This window comes from Cydia pomonella, chromosome 24 (genome assembly GCF_033807575.1).
Source record: "Cydia pomonella isolate Wapato2018A chromosome 24, ilCydPomo1, whole genome shotgun sequence".
In the NCBI taxonomy this organism is placed as follows: Eukaryota; Metazoa; Arthropoda; class Insecta; order Lepidoptera; family Tortricidae; genus Cydia; species Cydia pomonella.
Genome location: NC_084726.1, coordinates 7,407,966 through 7,433,480, shown reverse-complemented (window position 1 = coordinate 7,433,480; position 25,515 = coordinate 7,407,966). Strand labels below are relative to the sequence as shown.

Sequence of the window (25,515 nt, the reverse complement as noted above, 5' to 3'; positions counted from 1 at the left end):
AAAGTTTCGTCCGCTTTAACCGGTTATTGAATTACGACTCTATGAAGATTGTAATAAGATTCAAAATAAACTAATGGAAAAATATGTTGCGAGGCTGTGTGGTCCCTTTACGGTTACTGGGTGCCGGCGAGTCGAACGCTACGGTACCAGTCTAAAATGTGTCATCGAGATGCGTAACAAAGGCGTGTTATCGGAGAGCGCACTTAGACTGGTTTTTTTTAGCGTTAGACTAGCCCGCGCTCAGTGCCAATTAGAATTATTTTTGCAGGTAGTAGCACGTGCGGTTTTACTTACAATATACAAAGGATTAGCTATTCGGGGCCGGCTACAACACGATTGACTATAATATATACACAAATAAATATCCTTACCGGGATTCGAACCAGAGCGCGTAGATAACGTGCCAATCGTTAACGCTTCGTGGCTAACCAAACGCAACTCACTGTCGCACTAATATGGAAGAGTGATAGAGAGAGATGACTACGCTACGCTACGGAGCGTTAACGATTGGTATGTTGTCTACGCACTCTGGTTTCGTAGCCAATGTGCAAACCGGGAAGTCTACGTCCGGGCAAACCGGGAAGTGGGTTAAATTTAACTTGCAAAATTTGCCCCGTACAAACGTAGTTAAATAAAAGCTTGTAATTGTTCAGATAGAAGTGTTAGAGTCCGTATTATTGGTCAGGTACTTACGTGACAAGGCTGAGCTGTATTATTCGGCTGAAATATTTACATTCAATAAATTGCTTATTAAAGCTTTAATGTAAGGTAGACTTAACTATATATTTTCGTAAATATTTTTTTTTTTTTTAAATAAATAAATAAATAATAAATAATAATAATTGGAAACACATATTATACATGAAGATAGAGGTAAACAACAGGCGGCCTTATCGCTACAGAGCGATCTCTTCCAGGCAACCTTTAGGTAGTGAAAAAATGAAACTTTAATTAGGAGGTAAAAAAAACTAAATTAAAACTAAATAGCAGTAGAGAAAATATCTTTAAAGTTTAAGTCTACAACAGTAAGACAGTACATATACATACATACTACTTACATAATTATGTACGATATACATTAATAGTATATCTTGTTAATATTCTCTACCTCTAACAGATTCTGGCAAATGCCCAAGAGGTTGTCAGTTCTCTTAAACAACAGTAATACCGCCATTAACCTATGTCCCACTCGTAATAAACCTATACGGTTGACAGCTCACTTACTAAATAAGTTTTTGGCAAAAATTTCATTTACGGTACTAGATTTTATCGCTGACTATACTTTTCTTTCCACAGGCAATTAATTCTAACAATCCCAAACACAATAAGTTAACGTTGTTTTATCACAGAGTTCCTCCACGTTACAGAAAACCGCACCCAAATAACACTAGACTCTACTCATAGTGTTGTGTTGCTGCCGGTGAGTAAGGTTGCCAGAGTTCAACTGGGGTGCGGAGTGTTAGGGTTGGCAACGCGCATGTAACTCCTCTGGAGTTGCAGGCGTCCATAGGCTACGGTAACCGCATACCACCAGGTTGGCTTTTTTTCTACTACGTCAGGGGCAAGCGGTCGGTGATGGTAAGCGGTGACCGTAGCCTATAAACGCGTACAACTCCAGGCGTGTTGCCGATCCTTTAAAAATCTGTACAGTACACTCCTTTTTTGAATAGCCCCGTACAGTGTACTCTCGAGAAAATCTCGACAAGGAGCTCATTCTACAGCTGCAGCTGGAGCGTCAGTGGGAATTCTCTTAAAACGTACAGTGCGCGATTACTTAGGTTCTAGGGTGTGAAGATGAATACCCTGACGACGGCGAGCGGTGCGGTGATAAAGAGCGGCCGTTGGCATCATGACAAACAATTCTTCAGAGCACAGCCCATTGTAAAAGTGGCAGAACACACCGGGGGGGCAGGGGGCAAAATTTAAAGGTTCAATGTTACTCACGCCTCCAAAACATATGACATCATCGACGTCTCCAACGTGCTTCAGATCATCTGCAGTCTTCTCGTATACATGCACCAGCTCGGCGCAGGCCTTGTCCCCCTTATCCATCAACTGCAAGACCTGGTACCGTATCTGACTGTGCAGAAACGACAATTCTTCCTATCCTGGAGTATTGAACGCACTCTCACTTACGTCTCTAAAACACATGACATCATCGACGTCTCCAACGTGCTTCAGATCATCCGCAGTCTGCTCGTATGCACGCACCAGTTCGGCGCAGGCATCGTCCTTCTTATCTTTGAGCTGCAAGACCTGGTACCGCATCTGACGGTGTACAAGCCACCACTGTTCTGGAAGTTTCCCATCCTGGAGTAATGGCAGAGGAAAATTGATATACTATATGATTGTAAGAATTAAACGGGTGCATCAACTTTTCTCTTGTCACTCGTTGCTATTCTCGTTTATATTCTGCGGTACCTAGTTAGAAAATTATCTAACTAAACTTTGGATACATTGTATTTTGCTCGTTGATAAAGATCAATAATGAATCGTGTTGCAAAGTATTTAGCTTTATATTTAGAAAAGAAGTTTTGATTTTATAAGCGTTATAGGAATGTCATCCGCCTACGTGCCTACGATAGCCTTTTGTTATTTAGAATAATATAGTCGTATTTTTCATTCTTAATGACATGTGGGGATATAGCTCAGTGGTAGAGCAATCGACTGCAGATCGATAGGTCCCCGGTTCAAATCCGGGTGTCCCCTATAATATTTTTTTTGTAGTGAAATGAAACTCAAAATAATTTTCATTATTGTAGCAAGAATTTGTTAGCTTTATTTTATTTTCAAGAATTTAGCAAGTGGAAAAATAGCTCTTGGACTTTGGACACTTTCACCTTGGATTTTTTTGTAGTACCCATTTAGAAAGAAATAGGCGACTAGTTTATAGTTTAGTTTAGTTTACTAGTTTATCCGTGTCCCGAAAAATACGATGTTTTATTTGCAATTCTAGTAATTTTGATTCTTGTAAGATATGTTACGTTAATTTATTTATTTTCGAGAATAATAGCTCGATGTAGGGAGCATTATGTTTTTTTAAATTCTAATAAGGTATGTATGTTTACAAATGTATCGTTAAAATTCGAGGTCCACCTTGGGAAACCAATATAGCTCCAAAGATAATATTCTCAAAGGTAAATCACTCGAATACGAATTTTCGATTTTTGGCAGTTCGAGTTGGCAGTAGGCTCTGTGACCCCAACCCAGTGCTTGTGTCAGCGACAGCGTCAGAGATACAAGGTACACCTTGTCAATGCCGATAGCTCGTAGCGGCTTCTCCACCAATTATATCAGGAACGCATCTTCGCAGTATGAGGAGTGTTTGTGTATGTGTTGTACCTCTGCATATAAAAAATGCCAGCCAACCACGACGCATTCGTCCTGGCTAGTCATCAGGTCTTCCCCCGTGTAGTCAATGCCAATAGCTCGCAGCGGGTGCTCCACCATTATATCAGGAATGCGTTTTTGCAGCAGGAGAAGCGCTACTGACTTCTGCAGCATGTATCTTCTTTCATCGGTGTGCTCTGGAACTGAGGGAAATCTATGCTGATGTACATTGTACGGACATGTTTTTATCGAATAGTTCACACGGCTGAGTTCAAAGGAAAAGCCGCGCGACAATGCAGTGTGAGTGTGTATATTCACAAGAACCACTCCGAGCCACTTTTACGATCCCTTTTATTTCCCCAGTACTACGAAGATTTGATCTTTTGATACTTTATTATATCCTTATATACTCCACCTTAAAACTGAACGTTCTACTGTCCATTTGAAAGTTTTTGCTATTAAAAAATAAGAATAAGAAATATTTATTAGCACTAAAATCATGCACTTTCATCAATAATCCTGGTTACATTCAAAAGACCTGAAGCCTTGATATTCGGTATAAGATTAGGTTTTGTGGTAATCGTTTGGACTTTGAACACTTTCGATTTTTTTGTAGGACCCATTTAGAAAGAAATTGGCGACTGCTTAAACTTAAGTCGCGCCCGTCTTCATTTGGACTTTGTATAGAGGAACTGAGTCATCCTTATTTTTTAGAGAACGATAAAAACAAGAGCCCGATTCAGATGGTTTTGATCATATGTTTATATGACCCTGGATATTGGTGCAAGCGAAATGAGGTGAAAGTCGTATGTGAGATGCGCACCAAACACCAAGACGTTCGTCAAGGTCGTATCAAAATCGTAAAAAGTTAATGGTTATGTTGTATGTTTATGGTACCTTGGGTCATTGATCCAAAGTGACGAAAACATCGACCGTGACGTAAAAAAAAATGTGGGATGGATGAAATGGCGACAGGTCTCTGGAACAACTTGCGACCCACGAATACCTCTTAAACTTAAGGGGAAAGTCCACAAAATGATCGTGAGACCTGTTGTAATGTATGGATCAGAATGCTGGGCGACGAAAGTGACGCATGAAAGAAGAGTGCACGGAGCGGAAATTAGAATGTTGAGTGACGAGAAAGAATCGGATTAAGAATGAATACCTATATAAGGGGAAGTTTGAAAGTAACACCGGTAACGGAGAAGATAAGGAGTAGTAGGTTAGCGTGGCATGGGCATGTAATGAAGAGGGATGAATGCTATGTAAGCAAAAGAATGTTAGGGATGAACGTTGATGGACGGAGAGCGGATGGTAGACCCAAGAAACGATGGATGGATCGTGTGAAAGAGGATATGAGAAAGAAAGGAGTGAGTGCTGAGGTGACGAAAGATAGAGGAGAATGGAAGAGAAAAACATGTTTTGGCGATAGTAAAGGCAGGAAGAGGAAGAAGTTTTACGTACGTTTGGGCATCAGGACTCTTATTACTGGCACCCGAACGCCTCTCAAAGGGTGTCGGTAGCGAGTGCCAGTAACAACGGTGACGGGCCGTCTGTCGTGCACTTCGCCTGCAAGATATTGAGTTCGATCCAGATTTGACAACTTCTTACAGTTTTTAAATGGTTTTGACAATTGACAATAACATAACTGCATTACTGGGGAAGCGAGGTCGTTGAGAACCACGAGGCATGCATACTAATTATTAACTTATATAAATGCGGAAGTAAGTCTGTTTGTTTGCCTGTTACGTCTTTACGCTTTTGGGGTAAAAAGTGAGTTTGGGTCACGGGAAAATACGTGGGATAGTTTTTATCCCGGAAATCATCCTTTAAGGGAATTAAAAGGTGAAATTTACCATGGAAGTGATATACCGAAATACTCATTCAACACACATACTGGACCAATTTTGCTTTTGGGGTTTTTTTCAAAATATTAATATTATAAATTAATTAGATTAGATATAGATTTTTTATCATATCATAAATTAGATTGGCAGAAGGCATATCTAATAAAGCCTGTATTTATTAAAGTCTTGATATCAATTTAATTTTACGGTTTAAACTCACATGTTTTTAGTCACTCGCGCGACATGTTTCGAAGAGCCTAGGGCTCCTTTCACAAGCACCAACAGTGCGAGCAGCGTCATGACGGCCGTGCTTTGCGTACCGTATTAGTTTAATGTTATTATGTCTCACGATAGTTTAAATTCGAAATCCCGATATGTTTTCATTGTTTGCTTAATTAAACCTTTCCTCTAGAAATTTGACAACTTTCGAAATTTTCCTTTGTACAATGCTATTAGAGTCGAGACTGTCGGAGGACTTGTTTAATATAAAATAATAGGATATTTTAATGAATTAGGTATGTATTATAAATAAAAAAAATACCATTTGGGCCCGCAACGCACACGGCAGCAGTAAGCACCACAACGCGAGACACCAGGGATGTCTGTGAAGTTGGCATATCAAAGTCTAGCAGATCACGTTTTTATTGGAGTTCTATTAGCATGCACCATAGTTCTAGAGTTCCTGATACTTTATATCAATAGTTCTGGCGTTTTTATCATAAAAACCAATACTATGGATTTTTAACAAATGATATGCTAACTTCACACACTAGCATATCATTTAGTTACAAATGGAATGAAAAAATTTGTATTGCCTTGTCACGTGATAACAAAGAGTTCCTGACACAAAAAAGACATCTCTGAGACCATTCATTACAATTATTAATTATTTTTAAATTCAATGATATGCTAACTTCACACGTGTTATGCTGATGTAATTTAACAAGGCACAGACATATATTTGGTTTCAAACGATAGCTCTTGCTCTATTGTTCGTAGAACTTAGGAGTTCTCGGAGTTCTCGGTCCTAAATCAAGCGAGCAAGCCAGAAAAAACTTAACTTTAATAATATTCAATTTTAACAAAATTCATATAAAATATAGAAAAATATTTTTAAAAGTTCTAGGTATTATTTGCGTATTTATTTATAGCTGAGAGTTTAATTAAAAAAACAAAAGGATTACCCGGCCCCTGTCTCACATTTATGGTTAAAAAAATATCATCTTTGATATTTGGATTTTTTCAAAATAGAGACATGATATGCTGAAACATTTTTAGCAGCATTAGGCTTGATTTTGGCCTCCATTGATAAACGTGCGTCTGAATTGTATAAAACAGCGGAGTTCTAGGCAATCAATACACTATAAAAGTAAAATAAAAAATTAAGTTCGAAATTTCGATATCGTCAATATTCAGGTGTGATCTGCTGAAAGATTTTCAGGAGATATAGGCTTGAATTTGGTCTTCAATGATAGCTGTTAGTCAGAAGTATATAAAACAGCGGAGTTCTAGTCAATAAATACACTATAAGTGATATAAAAAAAATAGTTTTTAAGTTCGATTTACCAATATTCAGGTGTGATCTGCTGAAAGATTTTCAGGAGATATAGGCTTGAATTTGGTCTTCAATGATAGCTGTTAGTCAGTAGTATGTAAAACAGCGGAGTTCTAGTCAATAAATACACTATAAGTGATATAAAAAAATTAGTTTTTAAGTTCGATTTCGCCAATATTCAGGTGTGATCTGCTGAAAGATTTTCAGGAGATATAGGCTTAAATTTGGTCTTCAATGATAGCTGTTAGTCAGTAGTATGTAAAACAGCGGAGTTCTAGTCAATCAATACACTATAAAAGTGATATAAAAAATTTAGTTTTTAAGTTCGATTTCGCCAATATTCAGGTGTGATCTGCTGAAAGATTTTCAGGAGATATAGGCTTGAATTTGGTCTTCAATGATAGCTGTTAGTCAGTAGTATATAAAACAGCGGAGTTCTATTCAATAAATACACTATAAGTCATATGAAAAAATTAGTTTTTAAGTTCGATTTCGCCAATATTCAGGTGTGATCTGCTGAAAGATTTTCAGGAGATATAGGCTTAAATTTGGTCTTCAATGATAGCTGTTAGTCAGTAGTATGTAAAACAGCGGAGTTCTAGGCAATCAATACACTATTAAAGTAAAATAAAAAATTTAGTTTGAAATTTCGATTTCGTCAATATTCAGGTGTGATCTGCTGATAGATTTTCAGGAGATATAGGCTTGAATTTGATCTTAAATGATAGCTGTTAGTCAGTAGTATATAAAACAGCGGAGTTCTAGGCAATCAGTACACTAAAAAAGTGAAATAAAAATTTAGTTTGAAATTTCGATATCGTCAATATTCAGGTGTGATCTGCTGAAAGATTTTCAGGAGATATAGGCTTGAATTTGGTCTTCAATGATAGCTGTTAGTCATTAGTATATAAAACAGTGGAGTTCTAGACAATCGATACACTATAAAAGTGAAATAAAAAATATTGTTTGAAATTTCGATTTCGTCAATATTCAGGTATGATCTGCTGAAAGATTTTCAGGAGATATAGGCTTGAATTTGGTCTTCAATGATAGCTGTTAGTAAGTAGTATATAAAACAGCGGAGTTCTAGGCAATCGATACACTATAAAAGTAAAATAAAAAATTAAGTTTGAAATTACGATTTCATCAATATTCAGGTGTGATCTGCTGAAAGACTTTCAGGAGATATAGGCTTGAATTTGGTCTTCAATGATAGCTGTTAGTCAGTAGTATATAAAACAGCGGAGTTCTAGTCAATCAATACACTATAAAAGTGATATAAAAAATTTAGTTTTTAAGTTCGATTTCGCCAATATTCAGGTGTAATTTGCTGAAACATTTTCAGGAGATTTAGGCTTAAATTTGGTCTTGAATGATAGCTGTTAGTCAGTAGTATATAAAACAGCGGAGTTCTAGGCAATCGATACACTATACAAGTAAAATAAAAAATTAAGTTTGAAATTACGATTTCGTCAATATTCAGGTATGATCTGCTGAAACATTTTCAGGAGATTTAGGCTTGAATTTGGTCTTCAATGATAGCTGTTAGTCAGTAGTATATAAAACAGCGGAGTTCTAGGCAATCGATATTCTATAAAGTAAAATAAAAAATTAAGTTTGAAATTTCGATATCGTCAATATTCAGGTGTGATCTGCTGAAAGATTTTCAGGAGATATAGGCTTGAATTTGGTCTTCAATGATAGCTGTTAGTCAGTAGTATGTAAAACAGCGGAGTTCTAGGCAATCGATGCACTATAAAAGTAAAATGAAAAATTAAGTTTGAAATTACGATTTCGTCAATATTCAGGTATGATCTGCTGAAAGATTTTCAGGAGATATAGGCTTGAATTTGGTCTTCAATGAAAGCTGTTAGTCAGTAGTATATAAAACAGGGGAGTTCTAGGCAATCGATACACTATAAAAGTGATATAAAAAATTTAGTTTTTAAGTTCGATTTCGCCAAAATTCAGGTGTAATTTGCTGAAACATTTTCAGGAGATTTAGGCTTGAATTTGGTCTTCAATGATAGCTGTTACTCAGTAGTATATAAAACAGCGGAGTTCTAGGCAATCGATACACTCTAAAAGTAAAATAAAAAATTAAGTTTGAAATTTCGATTTCGTCAATATTCAGGTGTGATCTGCTGAAACATTTTCAGGAGATATAGGCTTGAATTTGATCTTGAGTGATAGCTGTTAGTCAGTAGTATATAAAACAGCGGAGTTCCAGGCAATCGATACACTATAAAAGTAAAATAAAAAGTTAAGTTTGAAATTACGATTTCGTCAATATTCAGGTATGATCTGCTGAAAGATTTTCAGGGGATTTAGGCTTGAATTTGGTCTTCAATGATAGCTGTTTGTCAGTAGTATATACAACAGCGGAGTTCTAGGCAATCGATACACTATAAAAGTGATATAAAAAATTTAGTTTTTAAGTTCGATTTCGCCAATATTCAGGTGTAATTTGCTGAAACATTTTCAGGAGATTTAGGCTTGAATTTGGTCTTTCATGAAAGCTGTTAGTCAGTATTATATAAAACAGCGGAGTTCTAGGCAATCAATACACTATAAAAGTGATATAAAAAATTTTGGTTTGAAATTCGATTTCGCCAATATTCAGGTGTAATTTGCTGAAACATTTTCAGGAGATTTAGGCTTGAATTTGGTATTCAATGATAGCTGTTAATGAGTAGTATATAAAACAGTAGAGTTCTAGGCAATCGATAGACTATAAAAGTGAAATAAAAAATATTGTTTGAAATTTCGATTTCGTCATTATTCAGGTATGATCTGCTGAAAGATTTTCAGGAGATATAGGCTTGAATTTGGTCTTCAATGATAGCTGTTAGTCAGTAGTATATAAAACAGCGGAGTTCTAGGCAATCGATACACTCTAAAAGTAAAATAAAAAAATAAGTTTGAAATTTCGATTTCGTCAATATTCAGGTGTGATCTGCTGAAAAATTTTCAGGAGATATAGGCTTGAATTTGATCTTGAGTGATAGCTGTTAGTCAGTAGTATATAAAACAGCGGAGTTCTAGGCAATCAATACACTATAAAAGTAAAATAAAAAATTAAGTTTGAAATTACGATTTCGTCAATATTCAGGTATGATCTGCTGAAAGATTTTCAGGAGATATTGGCTTGAATTTGGTCTTCAATGATAGCTGTTTGTCAGTAGTATATACAACATTGGAGTTCTAGGCAATCGATACACTATAAAAGTGATATAAAAAATTTAGTTTTTAAGTTCGATTTCGCCAATATTCAGGTGTAATTTGCTGAAACATTTTCAGGAGATTTAGGCTTCAATTTGGTCTTCAATGATAGCTGTTAGTCAGTATTATATAAAACAGCGGAGTTCTAGGCAATCGATACACTATTAAAGTGATATAAAAAAATTAGTTTTGAAGTTCGATTTCGCCAATATTCAGGTGTAATTTGCTGAAACATTTTCAGGAGATTTAGGCTTGAATTTGGTATTCAATGATAGCTGTTAATGAGTAGTATATAAAAACAGTAGAGTTCTAGGCAATCGATAGACTATAAAAGTGAAATAAAAAATATTGTTTGAAATTTCGATTTCGTCATTATTCAGGTATGATCTGCTGAAAGATTTTCAGGAGATATAGGCTTTAATTTGGTCTTCGATGATAGCTGTTACTCAGTAGTATATAAAACAGCGGAGTTCTAGGCAATCGATAAACTCTAAAAGTAAAATAAAAAAATAAGTTTGAAATTTCGATTTCGTCAATATTCAGGTGTAATCTGCTGAAACATTTTCAGGAGATATAGGCTTGAATTTGACTTTGAGTGATAGCTGTTAGTCAGTAGTATATAAAACAGTGGAGTTCTAGGCAATCGATATACTATAAAAGTAAAATAAAAAACTAAGTTTGAAATTACGATTTCGTCAATATTCAGGTATGATCTGCTGAAAGATTTTCAGGAGATATAGGCTTGAATTTGGTCTTCAATGATAGCTGTTAGTCAGTAGTATGTAAAACAGCGGAGTTCTAGGCAATCGATGCACTATAAAAGTAAAATGAAAAATTAAGTTTGAAATTACGATTTCGTCAATATTCAGGTATGATCTGCTGAAAGATTTTCAGGAGATATAGGCTTGAATTTGGTCTTCAATGAAAGCTGTTAGTCAGTAGTATATAAAACAGGGGAGTTCTAGGCAATCGATACACTATAAAAGTGATATAAAAAATTTAGTTTTTAAGTTCGATTTCGCCAAAATTCAGGTGTAATTTGCTGAAACATTTTCAGGAGATTTAGGCTTGAATTTGGTCTTCAATGATAGCTGTTACTCAGTAGTATATAAAACAGCGGAGTTCTAGGCAATCGATACACTCTAAAAGTAAAATAAAAAATTAAGTTTGAAATTTCGATTTCGTCAATATTCAGGTGTGATCTGCTGAAACATTTTCAGGAGATATAGGCTTGAATTTGATTTTGAGTGATAGCTGTTAGTCAGTAGTATATAAAACAGCGGAGTTCCAGGCAATCGATACACTATAAAAGTAAAATAAAAAGTTAAGTTTGAAATTACGATTTCGTCAATATTCAGGTATGATCTGCTGAAAGATTTTCAGGGGATTTAGGCTTGAATTTGGTCTTCAATGATAGCTGTTTGTCAGTAGTATATACAACAGCGGAGTTCTAGGCAATCGATACACTATAAAAGTGATATAAAAAATTTAGTTTTTAAGTTCGATTTCGCCAATATTCAGGTGTAATTTGCTGAAACATTTTCAGGAGATTTAGGCTTGAATTTGGTCTTTCATGAAAGCTGTTAGTCAGTATTATATAAAACAGCGGAGTTCTAGGCAATCAATACACTATAAAAGTGATATAAAAAATTTAGGTTTGAAGTTCGATTTCGCCAATATTCAGGTGTAATTTGCTGAAACATTTTCAGGAGATTTAGGCTTGAATTTGGTATTCAATGATAGCTGTTAATGAGTAGTATATAAAACAGTAGAGTTCTAGGCAATCGATAGACTATAAAAGTGAAATAAAAAATATTGTTTGAAATTTCGATTTCGTCATTATTCAGGTATGATCTGCTGAAAGATTTTCAGGAGATATAGGCTTGAATTTGGTCTTCAATGATAGCTGTTAGTCAGTAGTATATAAAACAGCGGAGTTCTAGGCAATCGATACACTCTAAAAGTAAAATAAAAAAATAAGTTTGAAATTTCGATTTCGTCAATAATCAGGTGTGATCTGCTGAAAAATTTTCAGGAGATATAGGCTTGAATTTGATCTTGAGTGATAGCTGTTAGTCAGTAGTATATAAAACAGCGGAGTTCTAGGCAATCAATACACTATAAAAGTAAAATAAAAAATTAAGTTTGAAATTACGATTTCGTCAATATTCAGGTATGATCTGCTGAAAGATTTTCAGGAGATATTGGCTTGAATTTGGTCTTCAATGATAGCTGTTTGTCAGTAGTATATACAACATTGGAGTTCTAGGCAATCGATACACTATAAAAGTGATATAAAAAATTTAGTTTTTAAGTTCGATTTCGCCAATATTCAGGTGTAATTTGCTGAAACATTTTCAGGAGATTTAGGCTTGAATTTGGTCTTCTATGATAGCTGTTAGTCAGTATTATATAAAACAGCGGAGTTCTAGGCAATCAATACACTATTAAAGTGATATAAAAAAATTAGTTTTGAAGTTCGATTTCGCCAATATTCAGGTGTAATTTGCTGAAACATTTTCAGGAGATTTAGGCTTGAATTTAGTATTCAATGATAGCTGTTAATAAGTAGTATATAAAAACAGTAGAGTTCTAGGCAATCGATAGACTATAAAAGTGAAATAAAAAATATTGTTTGAAATTTCGATTTCGTCATTATTCAGGTATGATCTGCTAAAGGATTTTCAGGAGATATAGGCTTTAATTTGGTCTTCGATGATAGCTGTTACTCAGTAGTATATAAAACAGCGGAGTTCTAGGCAATCGATAAACTCTAAAAGTAAAATAAAAAAATAAGTTTGAAATTTCGATTTCGTCAATATTCAGGTGTAATCTGCTGAAACATTTTCAGGAGATATAGGCTTGAATTTGATTTTGAGTGATAGCTGTTAGTCAGTAGTATATAAAACAGTGGAGTTCTAGGCAATCGATATACTATAAAAGTAAAATAAAAAACTAAGTTTGAAATTACGATTTCGTCAATATTCAGGTATGATCTGCTGAAAGATTTTCAGGAGATATAGGCTTGAATTTGGTCTTCAATGATAGCTGTTAGTCAGTAGTATATACAACAGCGGAGTTCTAGGCAATCGAAACACTATAAAAGTGATATAAAAAATTTAGTTTTTAAGTTCGGTTTCGCCAATATTCAGGTGTAATTTGCTGAAACATTTTCAGGAGATTTAGGCTTTAATTTGGTCTTCAATGATAGCTGTTAGTCAGTAGTATATAAAACAGCGGAGTTCTAGGCAATCGATACACTATAAAAGTAAAATAAAAAATTAAGTTTGAAATTACGATTTCATCAATATTCAGGTGTGATCTGCTGAAAGATTTTCAGGAGATATAGGCTTGAATTTGGTCTTCAATGATAGCTGTTAGTCAGTCGTATATAAAACAGTGGAGTTCTAGTCAATCAATACACTATAAAAGTGATATTAAAAATTTAGTTTTTAAGTTCGATTTCGCCAATATTCAGGTGTAATTTGCTGAAACATTTTCAGGAGATATAGGCTTGAATTTGGTCTTGAATGATAGCTGTTAATGAGTAGTATATAAAACAGTGGAGTTCTAGGCAATTGATAGACTATAAAAGTGAAATAAAAAATTAAGTTTGAAATTTCGATTTCGTCAATATTCAGGTGTGATCTGCTGAAACATTTTCAGGAGATATAGGCTTGAATTTGGTCTTCAATGATAGCTGTTACTCAGTGGTATATAAAACAGCGGAGTTCTAGGCAATCGATACACTCTAAAAGTAAAATAAAAAATTAAGTTTGAAATTACGATTTCATCAATTTTCAGGTGCGATCTGCTGAAAGGAAACATTTTCAGGAGATTTAGGCTTGAATTTGGTATTCAATGATAGCTGTTAATGAGTAGTATATAAAAACAGTAGAGTTCTAGGCAATCGATAGACTATAAAAGTGAAATAAAAAATATTGTTTGAAATTTCGATTTCGTCATTATTCAGGTATGATCTGCTGAAAGATTTTCAGGAGATATAGGCTTTAATTTGGTCTTAGATGATAGCTGTTACTCAGTAGTATATAAAACAGCGGAGTTCTAGGCAATCGATACACTCTAAAAGTAAAATAAAAAAATAAGTTTGAAATTTCGATTTCGTCAATATTCAGGTGTAATCTGCTGAAACATTTTCAGGAGATATAGGCTGGAATTTGATCTTGAGTGATAGCTGTTAGTCAGTAGTATATTAAACAGTGGAGTTCTAGGCAATCGATATACTATAAAAGTAAAATAAAAAATTAAGTTTGAAATTACGATTTCGTCAATATTCAGGTATGATCTGCTGAAAGATTTTCAGGAGATATAGGCTTGAATTTGGTCTTCAATGATAGCTGTTAGTCAGTAGTATATACAACAGCGGAGTTCTAGGCAATCGAAATACTATAAAAGTGATATAAAAAATTTAGTTTTTAAGTTCGGTTTCGCCAATATTCAGGTGTAATTTGCTGAAACATTTTCAGGAGATTTAGGCTTGAATTTGGTCTTCAATGATAGCTGTTAGTCAGTAGTATATAAAACAGCGGAGTTCTAGGCAATCGATACACTATAAAAGTAAAATAAAAAATTAAGTTTGAAATTACGATTTCATCAATATTCAGGTGTGATCTGCTGAAAGACTTTCAGAAGATATAGGCTTGAATTTGGTCTTCAATGATAGCTGTTACTCAGTAGTATATAAAACAGCGGAGTTCTAGTCAATCAATACACTATAAAAGTGATATAAAAAATTTAGTTTTTAAGTTCGATTTCGCCAATATTCAGGTGTAATTTGCTGAAACATTTTCAGGAGATTTAGGTTTAAATTTGGTCTTCAATGATAGCTGTTAGTCAGTAGTATATAAAACAGCGGAGTTCTAGGCAATCGATACACTATACAAGTAAAATAAAAAATTAAGTTTGAAATTACGATTTCGTCAATATTCAGGTATGATCTGCTGAAACATTTTCATAAGATTTAGGTTTGAATTTGGTCTTTAATGATAGCTGTTAGTCAGTAGTATATAAAACAGCGGAGTTCTAGGCAATCGATATTCTATAAAGTAAAATAAAAAATTAAGTTTGAAATTTCGATATCGTCAATATTCAGGTGTGATCTGCTGAAAGATTTTCAGGAGATATAGGCTTGAATTTGGTCTTCAATGATAGCTGTTAGTCAGTAGTATAGAAAACAGCGGAGTTCTAGTCAATAAATACACTATAAGTGATATAAAAAAAAATAGTTTTTAGGTTCGATTTCGCCAATATTCAGGTGTGATCTGCTGAAAGATTTTCAGGAGATATAGGCTTGAATTTGGTCTGCAATGATAGCTGTTAGTCAGTAGTATGTAAAACAGCGGAGTTCTAGGCAATCGATGCACTATAAAAGTAAAATAAAAAATTAAGTTTGAAATTACGATTTCGTCAATATTCAGGTATGATCTGCTGAAAGATTTTCAGGGGATTTAGGCTTGAATTTGGTCTTCAATGATAGCTGTTTGTCAGTAGTATATACAACAGCGGAGTTCTAGGCAATCGATACACTATAAAAGTGATATAAAAAATTTAGTTTTTAAGTTCGATTTCGCCAATATTCAGGTGTAATTTGCTGAAACATTTTCAGGAGATTTAGGCTTGAATTTGGTCTTTCATGAAAGCTGTTAGTCAGTATTATATAAAACAGCGGAGTTCTAGGCAATCAATACACTATAAAAGTGATATAAAAAATTTTGGTTTGAAATTCGATTTCGCCAATATTCAGGTGTAATTTGCTGAAACATTTTCAGGAGATTTAGGCTTGAATTTGGTATTCAATGATAGCTGTTAATGAGTAGTATATAAAACAGTAGAGTTCTAGGCAATCGATAGACTATAAAAGTGAAATAAAAAATATTGTTTGAAATTTCGATTTCGTCATTATTCAGGTATGATCTGCTGAAAGATTTTCAGGAGATATAGGCTTGAATTTGGTCTTCAATGATAGCTGTTAGTCAGTAGTATATAAAACAGCGGAGTTCTAGGCAATCGATACACTCTAAAAGTAAAATAAAAAAATAAGTTTGAAATTTCGATTTCGTCAATATTCAGGTGTGATCTGCTGAAACATTTTCAGGAGATATAGGCTTGAATTTGATTTTGAGTGATAGCTGTTAGTCAGTAGTATATAAAACAGTGGAGTTCTAGGCAATCGATATACTATAAAAGTAAAATAAAAAACTAAGTTTGAAATTACGATTTCGTCAATATTCAGGTATGATCTGCTGAAAGATTTTCAGGAGATATAGGCTTGAATTTGGTCTTCAATGATAGCTGTTAGTCAGTAGTATATACAACAGCGGAGTTCTAGGCAATCGAAACACTATAAAAGTGATATAAAAAATTTAGTTTTTAAGTTCGGTTTCGCCAATATTCAGGTGTAATTTGCTGAAACATTTTCAGGAGATTTAGGCTTTAATTTGGTCTTCAATGATAGCTGTTAGTCAGTAGTATATAAAACAGCGGAGTTCTAGGCAATCGATACACTATAAAAGTAAAATAAAAAATTAAGTTTGAAATTACGATTTCATCAATATTCAGGTGTGATCTGCTGAAAGATTTTCAGGAGATATAGGCTTGAATTTGGTCTTCAATGATAGCTGTTAGTCAGTCGTATATAAAACAGTGGAGTTCTAGTCAATCAATACACTATAAAAGTGATATTAAAAATTTAGTTTTTAAGTTCGATTTCGCCAATATTCAGGTGTAATTTGCTGAAACATTTTCAGGAGATATAGGCTTGAATTTGGTCTTGAATGATAGCTGTTAATGAGTAGTATATAAAACAGTGGAGTTCTAGGCAATTGATAGACTATAAAAGTGAAATAAAAAATTAAGTTTGAAATTTCGATTTCGTCAATATTCAGGTGTGATCTGCTGAAACATTTTCAGGAGATATAGGCTTGAATTTGGTCTTCAATGATAGCTGTTACTCAGTAGTATATAAAACAGTGGAGTTCTAGGCAATCGATACACTCTAAAAGTAAAAGAAAAAATTTAGTTTGAAATTTCGATTTCGTCAATATTCAGGTGTGATCTGCTGAAACTTTTCAGGAGATATAGGCTTGAGTTTGATCTTGAGTGATAGCTGTTAGTCAGTAGTATATAAAACAGCGGAGTTCTAGGCAATCGATACACTATAAAAGTAAAATAAAAAATTAAGTTTGAAATTACGATTTCGTCAATATTCAGGTATGATCTGCTGAAAGATTTTCAGGAGATATAGGCTTGAATTTGGTCTTCAATGATAGCTGTTAGTCAGTAGTATATACAACAGCGGAGTTCTAGGCAATCGAAACACTATAAAAGTGATATAAAAAATTTAGTTTTTAGGTTCGATTTCGCCAATATTCAGGTGTCTTCAATGATAGCTGTTAGTCAGTAGTATATACAACAGCGGAGTTCTAGGAAATCGAAACAGTATAAAAGTGATATAAAAAATTTAGTTTTTAAGTTCGATTTCGCCAATATTCAGGTGTAATTTGCTGAAACATTTTCAGGAGATTTAGGCTTGAATTTGGTCTTGAATGATAGCTGTTAAGCAGTATTATATAAAACAGCGGAGGTCTAGGCAATCGATACACTATACAAGAAAAATAAAAAATTAAGTTTGAAATTTCGATTTCGTCAATATTCAGGTGTGATCTGCTGAAAGATTTTCAGGAGATATAGGCTTGAATTTGATCTTCAATGAGAGCTGTTAGTTAGTAGTATAGAAAACAGCCGAGTTCTAGGCAATCAATACACTATAAAAGTGATATAAAAAATTTAGTTTTGAAGTTCGATTTCGCCAATATTCAGGTGTAATTTGCTGAAACATTTTCAGGATTTAGGCTTGAATTTGGTCTTAAATGATAGCTGTTAATGAGTAGTATATAAAACAGTGGAGTTCTAGGCAACTGATAGACTATAAAAGTGAAATAAAAAATATTGTTTGAAATTTCGATATCATCAATATTCAGGTGTGATCTGCTGAAAGATTTTCAGGAGATATAGGCTTGAATTTGGTCTTCAATGATAGCTGTTACTCAGTGGTATATAAAACAGCGGAGTTCTAGGCAATCGATACACTCTAAAAGTAAAATAAAAAATTAAGTTTTAAATTTCGATTTCGTCAATATTCAGGTGTGATCTGCTGAAACAATTTCAGGAGATATAGGCTTGAATTTGATCTTGAGTGATAGCTGTTAGTCAGTAGTATATAAAACAGCGGAGTTCTAGGCAATCGATACACTATACAAAAAAATAAAAAATTACGTTTGAAATTTCGATTTCGTCAATATTCAGGTGTGATCTGCTGAAAGATTTTCAGGAGATATAGGCTTGAATTTGATCTTCAATGATAGCTGTTAGTTAGTAGTATAGAAAACAGCCGAGTTCTAGGCAATCAATACACTATAAAAGTGATATAAAAAAATTAGTTTTGAAGTTCGATTTCGCCAATATTCAGGTGTAATTTGCTGAAACATTTTCAGGATTTAGGCTTGAATTTGGTCTTGAATGATAGCTCTTAATGAGTAGTATATAAAACAGTGGAGTTCTAGGCAATTGATAGACTATAAAAGTGAAATAAAAAATATTGTTTGAAATTTCGATATCATCAATATTCAGGTGTGATCTGCTGAAAGATTTTCAGGAGATATAGGCTTGAATTTGGTCTTCAATGATAGCTGTTACTCAGTGGTATATAAAACAGCGGAGTTCTAGGCAATCGATACACTCTAAAAGTAAAATAAAAAATTAAGTTTGAAATTTCGATTTCGTCAATATTCAGGTGTGATCTGCTGAAACAATTTCAGGAGATATAGGCTTGAATTTGATCTTGAGTGATAGCTGTTAGTCAGTAGTATATAAAACAGCGGAGTTCTAGGCAATCGATACACTATACAAGAAAAATAAAAAATTAAGTTTGAAATTTCGATTTCGTCAATATTCAGGTGTGATCTGCTGAAACATTTTCAGGAGTTAGGCTTAAATTTGGTCTTGAATGATAGCTGTTAATGAGTAGTATATAAAACAGTGGAGTTCTAGGCAATTGATAGACTATAAAAGTGAAATAAAAAATATTGTTTGAAATTTCGATATCATCAATATTCAGGTGTGATCTGCTGAAAGATTATCAGGAGATATAGGCTTGAATTTGGTCTTCAATGATAGCTGTTACTCAGTGGTATATAAAACAGCGGAGTTCTAGGCAATCGATACACTCTAAAAGTAAAATAAAAAATTAAGTTTGAAATTTCGATTTCGTCAATATTCAGGTGTGATCTGCTGAAACATTTTCAGGAGATATAGGCTTGAATTTGGTCTTCAATGATAGCTGTTAGTCAGTAGTATGTAAAACAGCGGAGTTCTAGGCAATCAATATACTATTAAAGTAAAATAAAAAATTTAGTTTGAAATTACGATTTCGTCAATATTCAGGTATGATCTGCTGAAAGATTTTCAGGAGATATAGGCTTGAATTTGGTCTACAATGATAGCTGTTAATAAGTAGTATATAAAACAGCGGAGTTCTAGGCAATCGATACACTATAAAAGTAAAATAAAAATATAAGTTTGAAATTACGATTTCGTCAATATTCAGGTGTGATCTGCTGAAAGATTTTCAGGAGATATAGGCTTGAATTTGATCTTCAATGATAGCTGTTAGTTAGTAGTATAGAAAACAGCCGAGTTCTAGGCAATCAATACACTATAAAAGTGATATAAAAAATTTAGTTTTGAAGTTCGATTTCGCCAATATTCAGGTGTAATTTGCTGAAACATTTTCAGGATTTAGGCTTGAATTTGGTCTTGAATGATAGCTGTTAATGAGTAGTATATAAAACAGTGGAGTTCTAGGCAATTGATAGACTATAAAAGTGAAATAAAAAATATTGTTTGAAATTTCGATATCGTCAATATTCAGGTGTGATCTGCTGAAAGATTTTCAGGAGATATAGGCTTGAATTTGGTCTTCAATGATAGCTGTTTCTCAGTGGTATATAAAACAGCGGAGTTCTAGGCAATCGATACACTCTAAAAGTAAAATAAAAAATTAAGTTTGAAATTTCGATTTCGTCAATATTCAGGTGTGATCTGCTGAAACAATTTCAGGAGATATAGGCTTGAATTTGATCTTGAGTGATAGCTGTTAGTCAGTAGTATATAAAACAGCGGAGTTCTAGGCAATCGATACACTCTAAAAGAAAAATAAAAAATTAAGTTTGAAATTACGATTTCGTCAATATTCAGGTGTGATCTGCTGAAAGATTTTCAGGAGATATAGGCTTGAATTTGGTCTTCAATGATAGCTGTTAGTTAGTAGTATATACAACAGCGGAGTTCTAGGAAATCGAAACACTATAAAAGTGATATAAAAAAATTTAGTTTTGAAGTTCGATTTCGCCAATATTCAGGTGTAATTTGCTGAAACATTTTCAGGATTTAGGCTTGAATTTGGTCTTGAATGATAGCTGTTAATGAGTAGTATATAAAACAGTGGAGTTCTAGGCAATTGATAGACTATAAAAGTGAAATAAAAAATATTGTTTGAAATTTCGATATCATCAATATTCAGGTGTGATCTGCTGAAAGATTTTCAGGAGATATAGGCTTGAATTTGGTCTTCAATGATAGCTGTTACTCAGTGGTATATAAAACAGCGGAGTTCATGCAATCGATACACTCTAAAAGTAAAATAAAAAATTAAGTTTGAAATTTCGATTTCGTCAATATTCAGGTGTGATCTGCTGAACGATTTTCAGGAGATATAGGCTTGAATTTGGTCTTCAATGATAGCTGTTAGTCAGTAGTATATACAACAGCGGAGTTCTAGGCAATCGAAACAGTATAAAAGTGATATAAAAAATTTAGTTTTTAAGTTCGATTTCGCCAATATTCAGGTGTAATTTGCTGAAACATTTTCAGGAGATTTAGGCTTGAATTTGGTCTTAAATGGTAGCTGTTAGTCATTAATATATAAAACAGCGGACTTCTAGGCAATCGATACACTATAAAAGTAAAATAAAAAATTAAGTTTGAAATTTCGATTTCGTCAATATTCAGGTATGATCTGCTGAAAGATTTTCAGGTGATATAGGCTTGAAATTGGTCTTCAATGATAGCTGTTAGTCAGAAGTATATAAAACAGCGGAGTTCTCGGCAATCGATATTCTATAAAGTAAAATAAAAAATTAAGTTTGAAATTTCGATATCGTCAATATTCAGGTGTTATCTGCTGAAACACTTTCAGGAGATATAGGCTTGAATTTGGTCTTCAATGAAAGCTGTTAGTCAGTAGTATATAAAACAGCGGAGTTCTAGGCAATCGATACACTATAAAAGTTATATAAAAAATTTAGTTTTGAAGTTCGATTTCGCCAATATTCAGGTGTAATTTGCTGAAACATTTTCAGGAGATTTAGGCTTGAATTTGGTCTTGAATGATAGCTGTTAATGAGTAGTATATAAAACAGCGGAGTTCTAGGCAATCGATAGACTAAAAATGTGAAAAAAAAAATATTGTTTGAAATTTCGATTTCGTCATTATTCAGGTATGATCTGCTGAAAGATTTTCAGGAGATATAGGCTTGAATTTGGTCTTCAATGATAGCTGTTAGTCAGTAGTATATACAACAGCGGAGTTCTAGGAAATTGAAACACTATAAAAGTGATATAAAAAATTTAGTTTTGAAGTTCGATTTCGCCAATATTCAGGTGTAATTTGCTGAAACATTTTCAGGAGATATAGGCTTGAATTTGGTCTTCAATGATAGCTGTTACTCAGTGGTATATAAAACAGCGGAGTTCTAGGCAATCGATACACTCTAAAAGTAAAATAAAAAATTAAGTTTGAAATTACGATTTCGTCAATATTCAGGTATGATCTGCTGAAAGATTTTCAGGAGATATAGGCTTGAATTTGGTCTTCAATGATTGCTGTTAGTCAGTAGTATATACAACAGTGGAGTTCTAGGCAATCGAAACACTATAAAAGTGATATAAAAAATTTAGTTTTTAAGTTCGATTTCGTCAATATTCAGGTGTAATTTGCTGAAACATTTTCAGAAGATATAGGCTTAAATTTGGTCTTCAATGATAGCTGTTACTCAGTGGTATATAAAACAGCGGAGTTCTAGGCAATCGATACACTCTAAAAGTAAAATAAAAAATTAAGTTTGAAATTACGATTTCGTCAATATTCAGGTATGATCTGCTGAAAGATTTTCAGGAGATATAGGCTTGAATTTGGTCTTAAATGATAGCTGTTAGTCAGTAGTATATACAACAGCGGAGTTCTAGGAAATCGAAACACTATAAAAGTGATATAAAAAATTTAGTTTTGAAGTTCGATTTCGCCAATATTCAGGTGTAATTTGCTGAAACATTTTCAGGATTTAGGCTTGAATTTGGTCTTGAATGATAGCTGTTAATGAGTAGTATATAAAACAGTGGAGTTCTAGGCAATTGATAGACTATAAAAGTGAAATAAAAAATATTGTTTGAAATTTCGATATCATCAATATTCAGGTGTGATCTGCTGAAAGATTTTCATGACATATAGGCTTGAATTTGGTCTTCAATGATAGCTGTTACTCAGTGGTATATAAAAAAGCGGAGTTCTAGGCAATCGATACACTCTAAAAGTAAAATAAAAAATTAAGTTTGAAATTTCGATTTCGTCAATATTCAGGTGTGATCTGCTGAACGATTTTCAGGAGATATAGGCTTGAATTTGGTCTTCAATGATAGCTGTTAGTCAGTAGTATATACAACAGCGGAGTTCTAGGCAATCGAAACAGTATAAAAGTGATATAAAAAATTTAGTTTTTAAGTTCGATTTCGCCAATATTCAGGTGTAATTTGCTGAAACATTTTCAGGAGATTTAGGCTTGAATTTGGTCTTAAATGGTAGCTGTTAGTCATTAATATATAAAACAGCGGACTTCTAGGCAATCGATACACTATAAAAGTAAAATAAAAAATTAAGTTTGAAATTTCGATTTCGTCAATATTCAGGTATGATCTGCTGAAAGATTTTCAGGTGATATAGGCTTGAAATTGGTCTTCAATGATAGCTGTTAGTCAGAAGTATATAAAACAGCGGAGTTCTCGGCAATCGATATTCTATAAAGTAAAATAAAAAATTAAGTTTGAAATTTCGATATCGTCAATATTCAGGTGTTATCTGCTGAAAGACTTTCAGGAGATATAGGCTTGAATTTGGTCTTCAATGAAAGCTGTTAGTCAGTAGTATATAAAACAGCGGAGTTCTAGGCAATCGATACACTATAAAAGTTATATAAAAAATTTAGTTTTGAAGTTCGATTTCGCCAATATTCAGGTGTAATTTGCTGAAACATTTTCAGGAGATTTAGGCTTGAATTTGGTCTTGAATGATAGCTGTTAATGAGTAGTATATAAAACAGCGGAGTTCTAGGCAATCGATAGACTAAAAATGTGAAAAAAAAAATATTGTTTGAAATTTCGATTTCGTCATTATTCAGGTATGATCTGCTGAAAGATTTTCAGGAGATATAGGCTTGAATTTGGTCTTCAATGATAGCTGTTAGTCAGTAGTATATACAACAGCGGAGTTCTAGGAAATTGAAACACTATAAAAGTGATATAAAAAATTTAGTTTTGAAGTTCGATTTCGCCAATATTCAGGTGTAATTTGCTGAAACATTTTCAGGAGATTTAGGCTTGAATTTGGTCTTGATTGATAGCTGTTAATGAGTAGTATATAAAAAAGTAGAGTTCTAGGCAATCGATAGACTATAAAAGTTAAATAAAAAATATTGTTTGAAATTTCGATTTCGTCATTATTCAGGTATGATCTGCTGAAAGATTTTCAGGAGATATAGGCTTGAATTTGGTCTTCAATGATAGCTGTTAGTCAGTAGTATATACAACAGCGGAGTTCTAGGAAATCGAAACACTATAAAAGTGATATAAAAAATTTAGTTTTGAAGTTCGATTTCGCCAATATTCAGGTGTAATTTGCTGAAACATTTTCAGGATTTAGGCTTGAATTTGGTCTTGAATGATAGCTGTTAATGAGTAGTATATAAAACAGTGGAGTTCTAGGCAATTGATAGACTATAAAAGTGAAATAAAAAATATTGTTTGAAATTTCGATATCATCAATATTCAGGTGTGATCTGCTGAAAGATTTTCATGACATATAGGCTTGAATTTGGTCTTCAATGATAGCTGTTACTCAGTGGTATATAAAAAAGCGGAGTTCTAGGCAATCGATACACTCTAAAAGTAAAATAAAAAATTAAGTTTGAAATTTCGATTTCGTCAATATTCAGGTGTGATCTGCTGAACGATTTTCAGGAGATATAGGCTTGAATTTGGTCTTCAATGATAGCTGTTAGTCAGTAGTATATACAACAGCGGAGTTCTAGGCAATCGAAACAGTATAAAAGTGATATAAAAAATTTAGTTTTTAAGTTCGATTTCGCCAATATTCAGGTGTAATTTGCTGAAACATTTTCAGGAGATTTAGGCTTGAATTTGGTCTTAAATGGTAGCTGTTAGTCATTAATATATAAAACAGCGGACTTCTAGGCAATCGATACACTATAAAAGTAAAATAAAAAATTAAGTTTGAAATTTCGATTTCGTCAATATTCAGGTGTGATCTGCTGAAACATTTTCAGGAGATATAGGCTTGAATTTGGTCTTCAATGATAGCTGTTACTCAGTGGTATATAAAACAGCGGAGTTCTAGGCAATCGATACACTCTAAAAGTAAAATAAAAAATTAAGTTTGAAATTACGATTTCATCAATTTTCAGGTGCGATCTGCTGAAAGGAAACATTTTCAGGAGATTTAGGCTTGAATTTGGTATTCAATGATAGCTGTTAATGAGTAGTATATAAAAACAGTAGAGTTCTAGGCAATCGATAGACTATAAAAGTGAAATAAAAAATATTGTTTGAAATTTCGATTTCGTCATTATTCAGGTATGATCTGCTGAAAGATTTTCAGGAGATATAGGCTTTAATTTGGTCTTAGATGATAGCTGTTACTCAGTAGTATATAAAACAGCGGAGTTCTAGGCAATCGATACACTCTAAAAGTAAAATAAAAAAATAAGTTTGAAATTTCGATTTCGTCAATATTCAGGTGTAATCTGCTGAAACATTTTCAGGAGATATAGGCTGGAATTTGATCTTGAGTGATAGCTGTTAGTCAGTAGTATATTAAACAGTGGAGTTCTAGGCAATCGATATACTATAAAAGTAAAATAAAAAATTAAGTTTGAAATTACGATTTCGTCAATATTCAGGTATGATCTGCTGAAAGATTTTCAGGAGATATAGGCTTGAATTTGGTCTTCAATGATAGCTGTTAGTCAGTAGTATATACAACAGCGGAGTTCTAGGCAATCGAAATACTATAAAAGTGATATAAAAAATTTAGTTTTTAAGTTCGGTTTCGCCAATATTCAGGTGTAATTTGCTGAAACATTTTCAGGAGATTTAGGCTTGAATTTGGTCTTCAATGATAGCTGTTAGTCAGTA

At 33.4% G+C, this 25,515-nt stretch overlaps 1 protein-coding gene and 1 non-coding gene across 2 annotated transcripts in view; one reads left to right on the top strand and one right to left on the bottom strand.

Moving 5' to 3' along the window:
* LOC133531120 (uncharacterized) overlaps positions 1–25,515 on the bottom strand; it is a 53,626-nt gene that overhangs the window by 1,153 nt on the left and 26,958 nt on the right. Inside the window, exons 4-8 of the mRNA XM_061869236.1 lie at positions 5,719–5,776; positions 4,795–4,899; positions 3,343–3,533; positions 2,137–2,310; positions 694–720 (exon numbers count right to left, since the gene is read on the bottom strand). Coding sequence (XP_061725220.1) covers positions 694–720; positions 2,137–2,310; positions 3,343–3,533; positions 4,795–4,899; positions 5,719–5,776 — 555 coding nt within the window. The remainder of the gene's footprint in view (positions 1–693; positions 721–2,136; positions 2,311–3,342; positions 3,534–4,794; positions 4,900–5,718; positions 5,777–25,515) is intronic.
* On the top strand, positions 2,638–2,709 carry Trnac-gca (transfer RNA cysteine (anticodon GCA)). The gene has a single exon. It is a non-coding gene; the product is annotated as a tRNA-Cys (tRNA).